The sequence below is a fragment of the Aptenodytes forsteri genome, unplaced genomic scaffold (genome assembly GCF_000699145.1).
Source record: "Aptenodytes forsteri isolate BGI_AS27 unplaced genomic scaffold, ASM69914v1 Scaffold6, whole genome shotgun sequence".
NCBI lineage: Eukaryota > Metazoa > Chordata > Aves > Sphenisciformes > Spheniscidae > Aptenodytes > Aptenodytes forsteri.
Window position 1 is genome coordinate 2,354,381 of NW_008795709.1, and position 20,685 is coordinate 2,375,065.

Here is a 20,685-nt window from a genome sequence, read left to right on the forward strand (position 1 = left end):
GAATAATGATTTGAAAAAGAGCAGTTTCTCCTTCCTTATTGTTCCGTTTGCCTTGCTTACGGTACATTAAATAAATTTTCCAAGTGAAATTGAGTATTTGTAGTATTTTCTGTATTTCCAGCCTCAACTCCCAGGTCTTATATTAAAAGTAAATAGAGCATTATCTCAATTGTATGTGCTTCCCATACATGCCTGAAATAGGATGTGAGAGCTGAGGCTGAAATACAGGAAATCACTCTATTGCCTTCCCCCTTCACCTGGTTCCTCCAACAGTTTAGAAGAAACTAACCAGAGGAGTTTTCATCTGGAAAGCAGCTGTAGTAGCTTGAGGAAGAAGGGGTGGGGAGTGGGGTTTGCTTTTCCATGTAAAATACAAAGTCATAGAATCCTAAGGAAAACATCCGCCCTTTGGAGCTGCAGGTAGGAATAATGTAGTCTCTTAAATGCTCTTTCCTACCACATCTTTCCATACAAAATTAGACATCGTTATTTGGGTTGCAAATAACAGTGCTCAAAACCAGAGCCATGTAATGTTAGGCAGTATATTAACACATAAGGAAAACAGTTCCTGCTTTGAAGATTCTACCATCTAAATTTAAAGAGGAGAAGCAAATGTGTATATGAATACCAGGACAGGATAAGTTGAAAAATATTTGGAGCTCAGTGTAGATGTCTGGTGTGGCTGGACTAATTCTCACACAGGTCTGTCAAACTGGGTGCAAACATTTGCCTTTGCAACTCTGAAATCACTGTATATCCCAGGCTTATGCAGGGCTGTATACTGTAGTGTGAGCTGCTCTGTGGAGTATTGCCTGTTCCTGACAACACAAAGCATCTTTGAGAAATCAAGAAATGCTTGCCTCCTTTCCTTTCTCACTCTTCCCCATCTGTTTACATGGTTGTTGCTTGCCACTCTGATAGCTTGCTTTGTCAGCAGCAGCCCAGCATGAGCAAGAAAGGGACCTGAATCAGCACTGAGTAACTCTAGTGGTGTTTAATTTTTAATACCTCCTGCTCTGTGGTTTTTCTGTCGGGGAGGAAGAGGGGGTTATGACAGTGTCACGGCATCAGGGAGTTCATGGTTTAGAAATACTGGATGTGTTTCATGTGAAAGGTATCTATTAATAGTACATCAGGTATTAGAGTTTGCTATATAAAAACTGTATGTGCTGTGTCTGTTTGTTTTCTACTAATCCTTTGTTAACCATTTACAACACATTGTTAAGACTTGATGAAGTATAACTTTGTTTTGTTTTAATTATGATACTGTTAAGATAAATGACTTTAAAGTAGTCTGTGTATCCAGTTTTAATACTGGATTCACCCACTCAGAACAGGATTCAGCTTATTATTTTCATAGGCCATTGTATCTTGCATCTGTGGGCAAGGAAATAAACCTAGAACTCAAATGCAATATTGAAGACATGGTACAGTTTAGAACCAGGAAGCAGATACGAATGCTAAGTATGTTTTCTGCAAGGGTATTTCCTATTCATTAAATTACTACAAATAATAATTAATCTCTTAGTAGTTTTGGAAACACTGAATGTTAAAAATAAATGCATTTGTTGAGTTTGTGGCATGGCTGCATATTTTCTGTGTAGCAACAATTTTTTTTTACAACAATCCAGTGAAGCTTTTCTAAATTAGAAAACAACAATCCAGTGAAGCTTTTCTAAATTAGAAAACTGATTGGTTTCTTATTTATATTATCTTGATCAGGACATCTGTTTCTGTATTCATAGAAGGAAATTTCTATCCTTTCAGTGATACATGATCTGCTGGAATAATATAACCTCTCCTACCTTGGCTCTGCTAAACTTTTATTTTAGGGTTTAGCTACATGAGTATCGAGATAAACTAATAAAAATGTGAATGAAGTTTGCAGGATTTCCTACATGATAGTATTGTGTTAGGTATTTTCCAGGTTGGGAGCTTGGAGGCTGAGAAATGAACTGTGTGTGTCTCCCTGTGAGTGTGCCTACATAGGGGTACTTCAGAAAGATGAAAGCAATTATATTTACCATTACAGTACCTCAGAGTACCTCTGTGTGGATATGCCACTAGAATAGGAAGTAGAGAAAAATCATCTTTCAACTTCATGAATATTTAGGATTTAGGTTTGAACATTCTAAAACAAGAAGGCCCTTCATTGTTGGGTTTTGGCTGATCACCAGCTATGAAGTCAGGAAGTTTTCCTCCCTTAGTATAAGCTGGCATAAGTGAGCTTGTTCGTGTTGGGGTTTTGTCATGTATTTGAGTTGGAATAGAGCATTTAGTAGTCTGTTAACATAATGGTCTCTTTGGGATACTCATAGTAGCCAGAACGCTTGGTGCAGCGTGTTACAACATTTATGATAAACACCATTTCAGCAGCTGCCACTAGGAAATACATCCATGTTCCTACATTGTTGAAGTTACTTAAATTCCTGAAATTGACTTGAGATTTTCAAATGTTGACATGTTCAACAGTTTTGCTTTTGGGAAAAATGTACTGTATACACACAGGAAAATGATACTAATATACAAGACCTCAGTATTTCAGAAGCTAATATTCAATTTGCTAGTTCATGTAATGTTTTTAAATGTGGGCAATTAAAATAAATAGCACTAGAGTTAGGAGATGTGTTAAAAGACGGGCAATTTAGGAGTTCAGATCCAGCATGTAGTTTCTTAGGTTATTTTGAAGAGGGGAAAAAAAAAAAAATTTTTTAAGTTTAAAATATTTAGTCAAGTCTTAAAATTTGGGGGGGGGAAGACAGTCTGTTTTGTTATGATACTGTTAAATTTACTAGAATTCTAATGAGTAAACTTATATTTTGTTAGGCATAATAGTCTGGCATTTTTCACTGCCAGCTGTTTAAATTGACAATTGCTTCAAGAAATTCTAGAATTGTTTTTGACATGACTTCTAGTTCTTGAAATCAGGGACACCCATTCGACTTTGGGTAGTGAATAAGCATCAAAACATACAGTAAGAAGGATGAGACATGGTTTGATCGCAACTTTAATTCAGTTCATCTAACAACTGCCTGCATATAATAACAACTTTAAGGTGTTTATCTTTTCTCTCCTGTTCCTCTGTATTAGAGGAAAGATGCTGTTAGCATGAAGAAAGGTTCCTCTGTCTTTTCGGAGTTATTTTGGAGTTATTTCGGAGTCATTAGAAATTTGGTGCTGTGTAGGATGATGCTGTTCCTTAGCCCAGAGGAGGGAGGGCTCCTTTAAGTAGTCATGGCTCCATTCTTTTCATCTGACCAAAAAAAGTGTCCCCTCTGCTCCACACCTCAACCCCTGAGTTTTGAAGTTGGGGCTGTTGAATTCTAGCAGCATCTGTATCATTCCTGTCTGAGTATTTAATCTCTGCTTTCAGAAACGTCACTGGTTTCTGTATTTGTAAAGAAATAGGCTTTTTGCTAAAATCTGTTAAAAGTGTTACAGTAGGAGGCAAAATGTTATTTTAAAATATTCTTCATGATTTCACGCATAATTGGGAAGCTATTAAATGCTTCAGAAATTATTATATGTAAGGGAAAAAAAGTTGGAATAAACTAAAAATGGGTTATTTAGTCATGTATATTCATTTCCTGGTATAGCAAACATCTGGCTTGGATCTTCCAAAATCCAGTTGTTCCTTTCTTCCAGGAAAATATCCTCTTCAGTAGCTATATGTTAAATTTTCCTTTACTTTTCTACATTTTTAGCAGAACAGCTACCAAATCTACAAGAATTCTTTAGACAGGGTATTTAGAGTGTTACAAAGTCCTCTGACCTGTGTAGAATAACAAAAAAAACCCCAAACCAAAACAAAAAACACCCAAACTTTGGTACGTTTTTCATGCTTTTGTGAAATAGATCCTTTCCTGTTGACTTAAAAAAAGGACATAAACACTGAAAAAAATCCCCTAGTATCTTGTAGTCAAACTCCTCCTTTTTTGAATTTTCCATTGATTTGAGTAAGCCAAGAATTTCATGTAAGGTTACCAAAGAACCTTTAGAAACTTTCTTTGTGCTCATTAATAAAAAAAGCTGACTTCCAGAGAGCTGACTATCAGAGAGAAGAAATACCCTGCTGCAGAACTCCATACTTGGAGTAGTGCTGTGTGAGAAACTCCTGACCAGTAGATTTTGATACCTTGTGCAGTCCCATTTCATATGTATGATGGAAATGGTTGTGCTTGTGCTTTGGGACAAGTAAGAGGTGCTTAGGGACAGACTTGTATTTTGAGCAGGTTTCACATTTTTAGAGATTGAAAGGTAGACCAAAGGTGGTTCTTACCCGTGGCTGCAAATTCTTGAATAAATATAGTCTTTGCCCTCAGTGAGACCTGATGTTCACTCTAAGGCTTTTGCCAGTGTATTGATTCCAGTGGTAGATCTGTCAGTGGCAGAAAAGAGATGTTGAGAGAAGTAAAATCTGAAGTGAGAGAGTGCTTATCTGCAAGGGCTGGTATGTTAGTTGACTATAGAGTAGGGAGCAGAGTACTGGTTGGGTTTACCTTTAGAGGAGTGTCTGCTCTCTTCTCTGGAAACATGGTGGCTTTTACAAGTTCCATTCTCCCATTTAACTCCCAAGGATTGGGTTTGAATTATTTTCTGCAAGATCTGCTTACTTCTTGATCCTAAGAGAAGTAAACCTGTCTCTGTAACTTGACACCCAGGTATTCTCAGTGCACTTAAAATAAGAGGAAAGTTTGTTTGCCAGTTCCACTGAGAGTGAAGCAAAGTATTTAGTTTCTTATGAAGTATTGTTAGTTATAGTACTTGATTCTTTGAGAACGCTGGAGAAGCACAGTGTCCTAGCAGTCTGAAATATCCAATAGCTGATTTCATGGTAGCAAAATAAAAAAGATCATGAAACATTAAGAGAAAGTTACAGTGATGCTGGATGAAAAGTCACTGAATGAAAATTGTAGTTTGTAGCAGTGAGCACTAAACACTTCCATTAGACTTAACTTGCATGCTGCGCTACAGTTATTTTTCAGTTTGGTAAATTTAACTGATGGTCTGCATCTAAGCTAATCTAATTTCTACTTTTTTGAAGCAGGGTCCTCGGGAAGCTGTTATTTGGCTAGCTGTACACCATAAGCAAAAAGAGGCTGTAGAAATCTTCTCCAGAGAGATTGCACCAGCTGGAACTGGCATGGGTAAATATTCACATCATCTTCTAAGAATTTTAAAGTTACTTCTTTTTTTCCTGAGCATGACTAGCACCCAGAGACTTAGTCGTGTTCAGTTTCATTGCACTGTGTATAGTGAAATCGTAATTTTTTTAAAGGTATTTATGTTTGGTGTAGAAATGGGACCTGCAGACATCAGCAAAATAATAAAATGAAAGTTCTGGAAGTCCACCTTTTTGTTCCTTTGAAACTCTTTATCCTTCCGTTGCTGCTACTGTCCTTTCCTGCCTTTTTTCCTTTTCCTCATTTCTCTTTGTTTTCCTACCCATGGTTACACTGATGTGCAACAGTGTCTTACTCTATTTTAGCATGTTATTAAAACTCAGTAGTGCTATGAGACCTCACTGGCAATAAACATTAAGAATGTTAATCAGCTGTTAAAAATTTATCATAGGCTATAACATTGCAGTTTATGAAGAGCTGTACAGTTTGAGTGTTTTGAAGGTTCTCTTCAGCACTTACTTACCTGATGTTACTGCAAAAGATTTTTATAGATACTACTGTGCTTCTAACCTGTTTAATGTGTAGCTGGTTGTGTAGGTAATACAATGTTCAGATACAATTCAAAACTTTTTAATACGATACTGCAGTGAGAATGCTAACAACCTGCATCTAATTCTTTATTTGCAGTGTGTATTAACTACTGAACTTAAATTCTGATCCTGCACTATTAAGTCTAACTTCAAATTAATCTGTCTTTAACATTTGATTTTGTATGAATTTGTGGTGTACTGCAACTATTGCAAGATTTATTTTTTAATTGACTTGTGAGATAAAGTTGAAATACTGGGACTTAATTATGTCCATCTTAGTTTTGAGTGTGTATTTTAAGTATTTGCATATGGGTGACGTAGTGTGAAATGATCATTGCTTCTATTTTTTACCAAATGTTTGTTCCAAAAAACCTTTACATTTGTTCTTTGTAAATATCATTAGATTCTCTTCACTTTCTGGGAGGACTTACTGTTTGATTATTTTGAGCAAACTCTTCTTTTTTTTTTTTTCTTTCTTTTCTTTTCTCTTTTTTTTTCTTCTGTTCTCCTTCCTAATCACTTAAGTGTCACTGCTGTATCCACCTCAGTTGTAAGTAGCACATTCATATGTTGTGATTTACTGCTTACATTATGGATACTCATCCCACTTTTATTATCCGTTTAAAATTTGGACAGCTTATTTTGAGGACTAGAGCTCAGATATTTTGCAATGGCTTCTGCATATCTTATGGAACAATATATCGAGGGTTTACATAGATCTTCAAAATTAAATTACAGGAGCTTAACCTGAATCTCACAACTTCCATGGTAAATCTATAGAATCCTGATTAATGGAGGGGTGGTTAGGTGTTGCCTTGCAGTTAAGGAACTAATAAACATTTTATTTTCAATGGATTCAAAATTGTATGGAAGTGTGCACATTCTGTGTTGTAGTCTTTACAGTCGTAGCAGATATAGTTGATGCAGGGTGGGGTTTGGGTTTTTTAAGTTGTGTTTATAGAGGCAAGGTCAGTGTATGGTCATTGTCTCTCCAAATTCTTAACCTGTGCTGCTTCTTTCATAAAGCAACTGCTGTATATATAAACCTTGTTTGAAGTCTGAAAGTGCTAGGTTTATTAAGGTTTCAGTTTTTTCCTTTCACCACCGTTCCTCACAGAATGAAAAAAGTCAAAAATCTGCGCTGCCTGGGTTGGGTGTAGTATGTCCAGTATTGAAATGGAGTTACCAGAATATGTGAACATCTGTGTCTTAAGGTGGCTGGCAAGCTTTCAGTTCATGTTATCAGGGCTCTTTGTGATGAAACAGATGTGTTCCTGTGTAGAAGCAGGTTAGGCAGTCCGTGTGGACGATGGTGGGGGTGCTGGTTTTGTTTCCTAAAGGAACAGCTTAAACTTTTTAGAACATCCTGTAGCATTTATTCTCCAAATAAAAAAAAAAATCTCTTTCAATTCATAGAACTGCTGCTAATGAGCAGCAATGGGAAAGAGCATATTTCTGGAATCATCTGGGGCATCCGGTGATAAATAGCACTTTTGCTTGCCAGGTACAGGGCTGCAACAAGGTTTTTGGCCTCCGTGATGTAAATTACTAGTGTCAGAGGGTATCAGAGCTGTTTACTGACATGCTTCCGAGTGCTTGAGCAACCCCATAAATAGTCATTTTTTTTTTTTTAAATTGAGGAAGATACATTGAGACTGCTTCATACAGTCACTTCTTTCAGTTGCTGTTGTCTGGTAGATTTCCATGTTACCTGCACAGATAAACTCTGTGTATGCAGGGAAGGGTCAGATTTGGGAACTAAATGCTTAGTAGGCTGCTTGTTGATGTGCAATACTTTTAAGGCAGTGGTTATGAGGAGTCTTTTTTGCTTTTCTTACTTTCTTCAGTGAGACTTAGCAAAAAAAAAAAAATTGCATGATACTGCCAAACAATAATTAGCAGTGTACTAATAACTCAATCCGCTTAATGATGCTTAGTTTCTGACAGTGGCATAGGCTGCCAGAACTTGCTGTGAAGAGCAGAACAAGGAATGCCCACTGCTTAATTGTCTTAAAACAGACAGCTCCATATCAAGGCTTAAATCAAAAGTCTTGTCGGATAGATGTATAAGTGATCTTGGGAACAGAAGCCAGAACCAAGATGATTGTTGTTGTCCTAAGTGAATTGTCTAATAACAGGACCTGCTGTTCATTTCCCACCCCCTTCTCCCTCAGCTTTTTCCTCCCCCTCTGTTTCACTGGGCCATTTTTGCAAATGATTGCTATTCTCCAAAGTGTAACAAGCTTCAGCAAGAAGCAGAGCATGCTCCATGGGAGTTTGGTCACTCTTATGGGAAGGCTGGAGTGTCCACAGACAGAGAAGAACCCGGAACTTGAACCTCCCATATCTTGAGTAAGTGCTCTGGGCAATGAGCCCCTGAGGTCCCTTTTTGTACAGTGCTGCACCACTTCTCGCTGGGTATTGAGCAAAAATAGCTGTTTAGCACATCCCATATGGGCCTATGTATGATGTAACCTTGTGTGGCTTTGTTCTGCCAAAATGGTGGCAGTTGTGGGGATGCACACCAGGTGAGGTTTTAAGCATGTGTGGCTTTTCCTGATGAAAACACAGGCACACTTTAAGCAACAAAGTCCTGCATTTCGAGGATTGCCAGCTTAGTCATGCCCCTGCCAGCTCTCCTGTGTTAATTCTCTTCTAGGAGGAGAGGTAGTGACTATGAGAATGATTGCAAATAACCCTTCTTTCTTATTTTGTATATTCTTTCAATGAAAAACTGAGGAAAAGCAGCAAGGAGAAAGGAGGAGCTGTTGACTTGTAGGGTGATGTCACCTGAACTGAAACACTTCATTCCATTATTTTTTGGACATTTTGAGTGACCTTTAAGAAGCAAAGAACACTTACTTGGTCTGTACCAGACAAAAAGGAAAAAAGAAAAAAAGGAAGTTTTGCTCTTCTGCTTGGACTGTATCTAGTGATGGTGAAGTACTGTTTTTAACTATGTTCTTCTTTCACCTCAATAGCAGTTTGGTGTGTGTTACTCTGATGTGTGGACAGTGGTACAGGTAACAATCTTCATACATAGCACCTTTCATCCAAGAATCTTTAGCAAGCTGTGTAAACACCATTGACTAAGCTTTCTAATGTCTAGTAACATTGGAAAGTATTCTGTCTGCTTTACAGATGGTTTCCTGAGATAGTGGAAGGAAGCATAACCACAAAAGAATTTGAATTGGAGTCCCGGGTTCTGCTTTCCCTGTAAGAAATGGTAGAGAGGAACTCCACCAATATTTAAGGGGACCAGGCTGGCTAAAATTTAGGAATGGGGAGAAGAGGGATGGAGAAAGGAGATTTGCTGGTTCAGAATAAGGGTGGGGAGTCCTAAGAGCGCCTGCTCTGGTCCATGGGATATTCCAGAGCTCATATCTGAGAGGGGGGCAGCACTGAGCCTAGGTTGTTAGATTTACCTGTGTTTATCAGCTATATCTTTTGAGATGAAATCCAGGAAAACTGTCACTCTTGGTGTTTCCTCGGGTTGTTTCAGCCTGCTAATACCTACTTGTGGAGCCTTGAGCTGGATTTGGTAGGCAGTTTTATTTTGGTAATAGTATCATAATATGAGAATTATAAATTGTAGGTAAAAGAGGTATTAATTTCTTCAATAGACAGTACTAAAAGCCTAGTTTTGGTGGCTTTCACTTAGGCTAAATTTAAATCACTTGAGTCAAAATTTTTTTAGCTATTTGCCTTTTTGAGGGAGTTTTCAATTACAGTTTTGAGGGAGTTTTCAATTACAGTTTTTCAGACATTTCGGGGACCAACGGTAACACAAAAATAAATTATTTTTCTTCCTGTGATTAAAAAGTGTATTACAACAATTTTGAGGAGTGATCTTCCTAATGCCTCACAGCAGAGACTTAAAACTTAGGATGTTAGGTTTTGAGTGTCAGAGATGTGCTTTTTAGCTCTTCTAGTGAATTTAAAGTCTTAATGTCAGTATTTCTTAACTTTTGACTCATTTTGCAGCTTTGATTATTTCAAAACATTTTTGGATATAATACATTTTTTGTGTGTTTGTATATGTAAAGGGTAATAAAACTTAAGCCTCATAAAAGGAGAGCATTGTATAACTTATGATCAATTTGAGTGCTGATTTCCCCCTCACTACCCCGTTTATGGTAGATCTTTACTTCTGATAATCAGTAGAAAGACAACGATCTCAAGGTGGTGTGCTGATTTGAAATTTTCTATTTCTTATGAAATTTCATCCTCTGTGTCAGAAAGAAAAGATAAAGGAATGCTACCTGTATGTTGGAATGGGCTGAAGCATGTGTCTGTCTGTGCTCTGCAATATAGACAAGGAGTTAGACCTGCAAGAGAGGAGTTTGGGAAGGTGGCATCTTTTAAAAAGCTTCCATAATCAAGAGCGAAAGCCTGTCATAGCTATTCCCTAACACTTTTTTTCTAATGCTTTTTTTGGTTTCCCATTGGTTTTGTTGAAGACCAGTGGGGCACATGAGTGTACTTGCACAGAAATTTTCTGAAGTATTATTAAAACTGCAGATGAGATTCTTAAGCCTGGAGAAGAATTTGAAGTTACTGTATATAGACATGCCATACATTAGAGAGTGATTTGTTGCTTATTTTCTGTTTGGAATGGAAGGCTTTTACTGTAAACTTCTGTTGAGCATGGTATTTAGTTTGCCAGTTCGAACACTTAATCAGTTTTAATTTGGATTATGCTCTTCTGATGGGCTTAAAGGGATATGAACTATTAAAAAAAAAGGCCAAATACACCTAATCCGATCTTTTTTTTTACAATTAAAACCTGAGTTTGTTAAACTTTCAATTGGTAAGAGTATGCTTTTGGTTTATTTCTCAGTACTTTGAAAGTTGCTAATAGCCAGGTTTTTTAACAGCAACTAGCAAGTTTGGTTTTATGCATGTATGGTCTCCTTAAAAAAAAAAAAAAAAAAAAAAAAAAAACCAAACAACAACCAAGCTTTAAATGTGTCTGTAATGTTCAGTCTTAATAGCTGTGTCTTCGCAGCTATTTTCCTGTTCTATAAAGTGAGCTTTTCTATACTTGGCAGTGAAGAATCCTAGACACACAGGCTCAGATTTTTAAATTTGTAGTAGCCTGGGGGAGTTCAGTGCAGTTCCGCAGCAGTTCTGCATTGCCCAGGCTATAGAAATTCACCCTCACTTCATAAAAGCTAGCAATCACAGACCAGGTTTGTACTACTCAGTGAAAATGTCTTCATTATATACAGTCCAGTCAGCCGTATGGTTAGCACTTAAATAATTTGTGGTGTTGTACTGTATTTATGTTGTCATCTTTAATTCAGATATTTTATTCTGAATAAAATGCAGTGTAGAAGAGGCTCAAGAAGAGCATTGCTGTGGGAAACTGGCATTTATAGTTTAATAGGGGTTCAGTAGCTAAGAAATGTTTTACTAATAGCTGAAATCATGTGCTGACCCTTATTTCACATTAAAATGACCGGAGTTTGACACTAAGATGACAGCTGGTTAATACAACTTGAGATTTTAAAGTGCTTGAGTATATGTAAATATTATGACTGATCTCCTAAGTGTGTTGGAAGATACTTCCAGAAATGTACTCCTTCTAACAGTTTACTGCAGTCCCCATTTTTTGGGAATAATATTGCAGAAGATAAACTATCTGCTGTATTCAGAGGACATAGATAGAATCTTCTGCACAACTATTGTAAGAACTGTTGAGTATAAAACCTTGGATTTCAGATTTGTCTAGTTCGATCACTTAAAATAGTGCTTGAGAAGTAGACTTCTTTGTTTTATATATATAAATCTATCATATATATTATTCCTTAGAATATGTGGTAAATAGATTAATAACCTTTTGGTTGAGCTAATTCAATCATCGGAAATATGAGGGACAAACCATTTAGGGTCAAAAATGGTAAGTTGGTGAGCAAGAGACATCACTGTATTTTGGAACTCAGTGAAGTTTCAAAGAAAATAGTGTCACTTGTTGAATTTAAAGTACTTAAAGCTTTTTAGATTTCCACTAGTGAGAGCGTTTTCATGCTTTTTTACTCCAAAACATTTTACAAAATGTTTCATGCAGTCTAGCATCTTTCATATATTCCATGTTTTATTCTGTTGAAAAATATACAGATTTGTACAGAAATACTTTTTTTTTTACAGAAGAAGAGTAAAGAATAAGAAGTAATAAGCCAAAATTGGGTGTGGACATTAAAGTAGGATTTGAATAAGATAGAGGAACTATTAGGGAGGCAAAACATAAGGCTCGCCCACCATCAGAAAATCCAGTGTGGAGTTACGAGAGCTGGAAGGAATGAAGCTCTCGTAATTTTGCTGGGAATTTGCATCTCATAGGTTGATTGCAGGTTCCAACCGGAGCTTTTCCTGCCTTGGGGCATTTTACAGGGTGCTGTATCTATGGCATAGATGATAATCTATTAGAACGTGGTGGTTCTGCATATTGAAATAGGTGCTTGTTTGGGCTGATTTTAAACATTCTTTTTGCCAGGGCTGGTTTTCAGTGGATCCGCTCCCTGAAATGCTTGTGTGAACGCCAGAGCTGGTGCAGGGAGGAGAGAAGAATGAGTGACAAAGGATGAGGAGGGGGGAGCTGTGACAGCCCCAGCTGAGAGCAGCATTGGTTTTCCCAGTACTCTTTTGTTTGCCTGCTACCACTGTTCATGAAATTTGTCAGAAACTTGCTGTCTTTTCCAGCATATCATATATAGGCTTTAAAAGCATTGGTATTTGTAAGTCCATCCTCAGATGAGTTTTGTAGGGTGAGAAAATAAAAAAGATTGAGAGGCAGCTGGAGAGAGAAAACATACATGGAGGATCAGAAATGGTGGAACTGCTGTATCAAGGAGTATATATTGAGTGGACTTCACCTTGTGTTATTTACATGCACATCTGTTACCACACAGCTGCCAAATCATGGGGCGGGGGGTGTTAGCATGCTTTGATATTCTTGAGATTCCTCTTCATCCTTCAGATTTGGGTGAAATTTGCCATTGGACCCAAACTTTGGGGTCTTGCAGGTGTGCTGGAAGAATCATGAACACAAAGGAGAACCTGACAAATACAAATACACATACATGTACACACAGAGGATGATGGTTTGTTTTTCCTAAGGTAATTGGGCTGAAAATGGGTAAGATTGCAAGTAGGCTAGAGGGAAGAGTCATAAAATGAAAAGAGGGGTTAAGACAGTATGAAGAATTGTGCAGATTAACCAGAGAGAAGCACTTGCTAAATAATAATTAATTCTTTATTTTGTAAATTCGGTGTAGATTCAAACCTTTAAGCACAGAATCCAAAGGAAGGGTCCTATACCAGTGCTTAGTTGCCTAGAAAGAAGTAAATTTAGTGGACTCAGTGCCTGACACTTCTCCAGTCATGCCATGTATTTGGGAGTTAATGAAATCGGTGGAATCCAAGTGGTGTAATCCCCAGTACTGACTCCTTGCTTTGAAATGCCCAGACACCTGGAGAATTTGTAGTTATCAGGCACTGCGAGGTAAGACATTCTCAGAAATAGTGGGCTTTTGGATCATACAGACTTGAAGCAAAATAAATATCGTGATATTCAGCGTGATGATTACACCAGACAAATACTGTATCTATAGATGAACAGAATATAAATAGATTGAAAGGAAGGTCTCCAACTTAAAGGCATCACCTCATTTTGCAATGCATCAGTTTTGTGCTGTTCTGAGGCACAGAAGCTGGCAGATGGGTGGTGAGTTGTTTGTCAACTTGAAGTGAAGCAACTCGTTCAAGAGGGTGACTGGTGGCAGATAGGATGACACTGTGCTTAGTGATACTTTATCTGCCTTGAGGAACTAATGAACGGAACTCTAATAGCAAAAAGTGGTCATGTAAAGTTTCTGGGAAAGGAGATCAACAGCTTCAATTTAGCTGATAATCTTATCAACTTGATACTGCAGCCTGATTGATACTCTCTACAAGTATGACAAATTATTCATGTCATTGTAGATAAAAATAAGTCTTCTTCCAGAAAGGAAGGAGGGAGAGCATCTGCGCAGATATTTAAGCAAGGAATGTAAAGTAAGCAAAGTACAGCATGAGTAGATCTTTTTAAAGATGTCTTGGGACAACAGTTGATCTAAGGAGATCGCAGTTAACTTAGCAGAAGTAAGTCTGGCCACAGTGACAAGCCCGCTGTTACCTGTTGCCGCCTTTGTTTTACTGGAGAAATGTAATGGGGGTCTGAGCCCTGGGTTGAGGTGAGGTGTTGTGCTCTAGTGCTGTTTACACGAATGACAAATCACTGATTATAAGCCATAATTGATTTAAGATTTGCTTAATCTTCTCTGCCTGAAATCTAAATAGGAATTGCATATAGTTAAAATTAAATTGTCCTCACAAGCGCTCCCATCTTATTTATGTTAACATAAACAATGGGTTGGATAATGGTAAGATAGACATTAATAACGTTGCAACTGGGATATTGGCGTAGCTTTGCTCTACAATTGCATTTATGTGCAGGGGTAGCTGTAGTATCTCCAGAGACAGATCTGCTGTTACAGTAGCTTATGCTGGAGAACTTTGCAAGACTAGCAATAGCAAGCAGCACTAGAAGGTTATCATAGCCTCGAGGTGTGAGCAGTGGTTGCTCTTAGATGGATTGTTTTCTTGTCAGTGTTTAGAGGACTGCTTTGTTGTAGGAGCCAAGTTCCATTGTGTGAGAGCACAGGCAAGTGAAGAGCTTTCTTTGAGAGCTTTCAGGAAGCTGAAATTAATGTCGGAGCAAAATCTGGTATCCCTAATGAGCAGTTCAGCTGCCTAGCAGGAAGTGAGCCATGTGACAATCCACAGATAAATTAACTAACTTTATGAACCTATATTTTCAACATGACCTTACCATATCCAGCCTCCTCCCCCAACAACCTAAATAAACAAACTAGGAGCATAATTCAGTAAAAGAACTGCAGTTGGTTTTAATGTTGAATGGCAGTTTTCTGCTTGAAAGAGTGCACAGCTAATATGTATAGGGCTTCACTGAATCATTTAAAATTGTGAAAGAATCTATTAGTGTTACACATTTTACACATCCACTGTAACATTTTTTGCAGCAGAACTTAGTGGGTAGGGAGGTGGTTATTCATGGCCTTTTTTTTTTTTTTTTTGTTGAAGGCATTCTTCTTTTCCTGTACTAGAAACATCATAGGCTTTTTTTGGGAAAGAGGGGGAGTTAATGCTAACACCCCAAATCTCTTCCAATTGTTCTCAACTGTAGCACATTCTAAAGGTTGCTGTGTTTTGAGGTTGGTTGGTTGGTTTTTTCAGCCTCTGGCTAAAAATATAGTCAATGAAGTCTGCTTATCTTGTGAATTAGTTATAATGTGCAAGTACTGTAGTAGCACAGTAGCCAAGCTGGCAGAGTGATTATGGACTAGCCTTAGGCAAAAGACCTCTTCCATAACTTTAGGTTTAGTTACTGTAATTACTATCTCTGAATCAGTCATTCAGATGTGCACTGAATTTTAGTTTTGTTGATTCCAAATGTGCCTCCGATTATAGAGCAGCATGATAAAGATAAGAACTACATAACAGCATCCATCTTCACAAACTTCATTAAAACACCTTGTTACCACTATTTCAGGGAAATCACTTCCAATGAATGTGTATATGGCAAGACTCTGTAACCTATGCTATGTTGTACCATCTATGCTGCCACTGGTATGCGTCTGCATTACCAAGGCATGGAATCCAAGCTAAAACAGTCTGCTGAGAAGTAGAGCTTATCAGTGTGAGCTTAGTACCACAACGGCACAGTTCCATGGCTTTTAGTCTGTTTGGAGCACAAACAGGGAGAATTCACACCTGGAGGAAGCATGAAGCCCATTTTAGCCAGGATTAATTTGGGTAAATATACCATGTGGGCAGCTTTCCACAGCATTTGTTTCTAAGGGACTGTTTAACACATGTTAATTCCTAGACTGATTTAATGTGTGCACTCTGCAGTTTTTCCCCTGCAATACTATATGGAGCTCTGATGTATTGTGTATGCATGCTATCCATGCCAGAAAGAAGGGTGAGAAGCTATGCTCAGGATGAGGAGAGCAGAACTGTTTGTTTCAGAAATACTGAGCTGGGTAGATGGCTTTAATGGTAGTAAAGCCTGGCAACCCGATATTGAGAATAAACAAGAGTCTAATCACAGTGTTGACTTACTGCAAATCTCGGATCATGCTGGTGACTTAAGCCCCTAAATTACCTATGTATCAGAGAATGGGATCTGCAGTACCCAGCACCTTAAAAAAGCGAAGTTAGCCAGTGATAATGCTAAAGAGAAAGATGCAAGTTATCTGAAGCAGTTAATCTAATAAGAAAAGTCATATTAAACAAGTATTAAAACAAAACATGGTTCAGGTCCGAATTGTTTCTCTGCTGTCTTTAAAAGTAAGTAAAACAGCAACAAAAACCCCAAAGCTAAGTTCTTCTACCAAATGTATTGCCTGACTGGCACTGGTATACAAAATAGTCTTTAGGTGGTTCTTCCAAATTAGTTTATACTTCGCACATTTTGAAACAAATTCTTTTTTTTGTTAAAAGTCACAGTACCTTTTACATGTTTTGCCTTTTTAACTGTTACATAAAATGTTCAGTTTTATTAATTTATGAGAACATACATAATTTGCTATATATTTCTTAAATCTGTATTATAGGAACGATTCAAGTTACGGTAAGCTATGAGCTCTAGTGTTTTGAAGATGGCTTTAACAGTTCTTTTGTGAATTTAATTTCCATTTCCAGCACCTGGCCTCACTGGAATTGTTGGAGGGCGCCCCAGAGTGTAAGTTAACTTCTGATCATTAACTTCTTGTAATGTGTGATGGTGGTGTTCCTACCACTCACCATCACAAGCTTGATGAGTTCCTACCACTCACCTTGAAACAGCAACCAGAGAAGCAACTAAAGCCTTTCCATTACGTGCTATGCTTAATAACTGATAACAAGATAATAGTGAGTGCTACAAGATATGTATGCAAATAGTAAAATTCTTTATTGAATTATTGAATGAGTTACGTAAGTCTCTGATCAGCTCGTAACAATGTCTTTGCTTAATGAGCTGTAGGGAGAACTTTAAATGTGACTTTATGGCAGGGGAATAGCTCAAGCATGAGCCAATACGTGCAGATTTCTGGACCAGATTTCTCTTGTACCTGTTAGTTTGGAATATGGGCACAGCAAATTTATGTCTGTACCAGCCCACTTCACCTAGAAATGTGAGGTCAAGTGTCCCAGAACATCCCACAAAATGTTAGCATGAACCTATTATGTGAGTGAGCCAAACAGAATAATGTTGAGCATATTAAAAAAAAAAAAAAAAAAAAAATTATCCTGGATTGATTCAGTATTTTTCTAGATATGGCTAAAATCTGCTGGTGATTTATACACTCACCTTTCCATACTCTTTCATGAGAGCATCTAAACTTTCCTGTCCCTGAGCAAATACTTCGATATGTCTGTCTTGCGTATGGAAATGGGGGAAGAAACTGTAGATATATTTCCAGTAGCTCTGTGTAACTAGCCTAGGTATCAATGCGGGGCTAATCACAGTGCAGTAGACTTCAATGTCATGAAGTGCGTCCTTTTTCAAGAAAATATTTCTGCTATTTTGGCTACTACTCCCTGCAAAATTTTCTTTTTTTTCTTAAACAAAATCTTATTTTCTTAATAATGAAATTTAAGTAATTTCTGTGCTTTTCAGGCTTTCCAAAATTGTTTGGAAAATCATTGCTAATCATGGCTAAATAGCTTTTATTTCCCAAGTGTTTGTCTAGTGTATGAATTTTCTAAAGATGTATGATCTGACGTTTTCATTAATTTCTGGTTAAATGCATTTATGCTTATTGTTTTGTGTGTATAGGTCTCCAGTTTTGAAGCCATTTTTCTTCTATTATCCCAAAAGCAATGTTCAGGTAAGACTTACTGCTTAAAGCCTACTCTGTTCTCTCTTTGAAGTCATTTGAAAAATTCTGCTGACTGTGGCATTTTTCAGTGACTTTGAGTCCTAAAACTGCAAAGTATTCTGGTAACTTTGATTAAAAAATATTTTCCCAGAGACTAACATTATTCACACAGAATGTTTTACAACAGTTGAACTTGCCAACCTTCCATTTTAATTGCTGTGAATTTTGAAATACCTTGCATCAAAACTGAACGTCTCTTTTCAGGTTCCCAGAATTGTAGGTTTGAATTATTTTTACTGCATTTGCAAAGAGTGCTCATGAAAATTATGTATTTTTTGAAAGGTAATGGTCCCTCTTTAAAGAGAAGGCAATTGGGTGTTCAGAGTGTTGAACATTAATCTTGTGAACCTGGGCACATCACCTGACTTTTTTTTTGGGGGGGGGGTCTACTTTTTTGTATATACTACTGGAAATAACTATTAAAATCAGTGAATTTCCTCTGATTCACACAGGTTTTACATTAACAGAGTTGGGCCTTTTCCTTCCAAATACCCTGTCTGTAAAAATGGGAGGAGTAATTTCTGCTCTTAGCTATATTACAAAAGCTGTAAAATTATGAAAGCCTGTGTGACTACTGTGATGAGTATCATGGAGGAGCCTGTCAATGAGATCTATCTCTGTGGCCCTATTCAGTTCATAACAATAGTTTCTTTCAGTCTGAGAAGTTATGGTTCAGATGACTAGGCAGTCCTAGGTGAGAAATTACAGTGTAAGATGAAACGTTGAGCTTAGAGCCCTACTTCTTTTCTGTTATGCATGTACCTCTGTGTAGAGCGAAGTCTTCAAGATAAACTTGAAGAAATTGGTTTTACTGAAAATGTAAAATGTTTGGATTTATAAATGTTGGTCTCTCCTTTTCTGAATGACATCAGATACTTAATTTATCCTTTGGAGACTGCAGACAAAACTGCATATATGCCTGTCTATTTCAGAGGCCTTTAACTGACTTCTAGCTATTGCATGCATCTCATGCCAAGGCATGCTAATAACGATGCTTCTCACTCCATAAGAGCTTTCGTACTCATTCACCATCAAGAAAGTGTCCAAGGCCAGCACGTTGGTCTGTGTTAGACCACAGGTATTGTGACAGGCTTCTGCTTAGGGTGGTAAAGGAAAGCCTTAGGAGCACAGGCAGCAAGTGAAGGGTGGGGGAGAAAACAAACAAGCAAAACCCAATTGATTAAAAAACCAACTTTGTTAAATTGATTAATAATAATTGTTTAAGTGTTCTAAGCATTTCAGAAAAGGACTTTTTCATTGTTAACATGCATGCAGTGCTTAGCACAAATAAGCCCAAATGTTACATTTTTCTTTGAGTAGTATTCTGCATTAGTGGGAAATAATTTAGGATTAATTTTACAGAGGAGATGCTATTCAGTTATTAAAACTAAGTTTATAAACTGTGCATAGTGGAAAAGCATTAAACCCCCCCCCCCCCCTGTCATTTGAAGAAGTTCAAGTACTTATTTTTATTGTCACTTGCATTTTGCTTTATACAAATGGTTTGTCTTTGCCAAGTTTAATATGAAATTATTATCTCTATGGAAATTTCGCCTATCACTGTTTTGTTCATCAAATTAAATGTAAACTTACTAATTAGCACTGTGTTCCAGACTCAGTAAAATGCTGCTGAGATTAAATAGTAACCTAATTTTAGCAGGGAAAGAAAGCAGTGTCTCATCTACTCTTTCCAATACAGAAAATCAAAATCCTTGCTCTAGGTAACTAATCTGATGAATGCACTGATATGCTATTAACAAAATGCCATGTGACCTATCACTGTTGTACTGCAGTAATATTAAGGGTTACGTAAAAGTGTGGTGTAAGTGATTCGAGTCCTGGATTCAAAGTTTTAGCCATGTATTAACAACAGTGGTCTAGCTAGAGATTATGGAGTAAGGAAGGTATGAATTATCTACTGTTCTAGATTGGAAGTTCAGTTACAAAGAGTCTAGTTGCTCTAGTTCAGTGTTTGACCTAAAACAAAACAAAAAAACCTCCATAAGGAGATTTTCAGATGTATTACCATTGCCACAGCGGGTTCTTTTGTTTTGTGTTTGATAACACCTTTCTGGGTGTCAGTTTGGATTCAATATCTTGTTTGTTGTTTCCACTGCTCTTATGCAATTGTCCCAATTTTTATCATAGATCACCAGTGATTTTACAGTGTAAACAGTAGTTATTTTCCATGTGTGCTTTTTCATGTTTAAAAAGTAACCTAAAACTTTTCCCTCGGGAGAAAAATTCTAGCAAACCTACTGAGGGCAAGAACAGCTTTTCTGAAATATTTTTAATCTTACTCTTGCATAAGCATTGGAGGCCTTTGTCACTATTAGCTATTCTCTAAGAACAATCTTAAAGAGGGCTGAGTAGAATTATCTTGTGTTTGCTGACAACTGAGCACTGATAACTGCTACAGCTAAGTTGGTGTATATTGTTTTGTTGTGGCAGTGTAACCTGATTGTATGTCCGAGTTGATTTTTCTACATGATTGTGCTATATGATTTAACCAGAGAAACCTTTGCTTACATCTTAAGTGAATAGCCCAATCAGCTAATGAAATAGCACACTTGAGTATGTATTTTTTTCAGATTTCTTGGGGGGGGGGGGGGTAGAGAGAGCTCATCGTGCAAGATGAAGAGCATGGCATTTTTTTATTTCATATTTTCATCTCAACATAAACCCAAAATATTCAGTATTAATTTATTTATTTAAGTTGCTTTCACAAAACTTATTTGAAGATGAATATAGGATCCAAAGAGAAGTTTGTCATTAATACGGACAGTGACATTAAGAAGAAAAGGGCATTATATCATGGAAGAGCTGGAAGGTTTCAAGTTTTGTGATCCAACTGTCAAGAATTGTGACACAAAATTCCATGTAGTGCTGCTGTATATAGAGAGAGGTAGAAAGAGAGAGATTTGTCTTCCTTTAAAACATACCCAACTGGATAGAGCATTTCTGTGATTTTTATGCTTTTTTCCC

The 20,685-nt window shown here is 37.3% G+C and overlaps 1 protein-coding gene across 1 annotated transcript in view; it reads left to right on the top strand.

Annotated features, from left to right (window-relative positions):
• The window catches only part of LOC103902324, an 84,482-nt gene that overhangs the window by 48,169 nt on the left and 15,628 nt on the right, over positions 1 to 20,685 (top strand). The window contains exons 15-17 of the mRNA XM_009283358.1: positions 5,048 to 5,147; positions 16,481 to 16,520; positions 17,598 to 17,649. Coding sequence (XP_009281633.1) covers positions 5,048 to 5,147; positions 16,481 to 16,520; positions 17,598 to 17,649 — 192 coding nt within the window. The remainder of the gene's footprint in view (positions 1 to 5,047; positions 5,148 to 16,480; positions 16,521 to 17,597; positions 17,650 to 20,685) is intronic.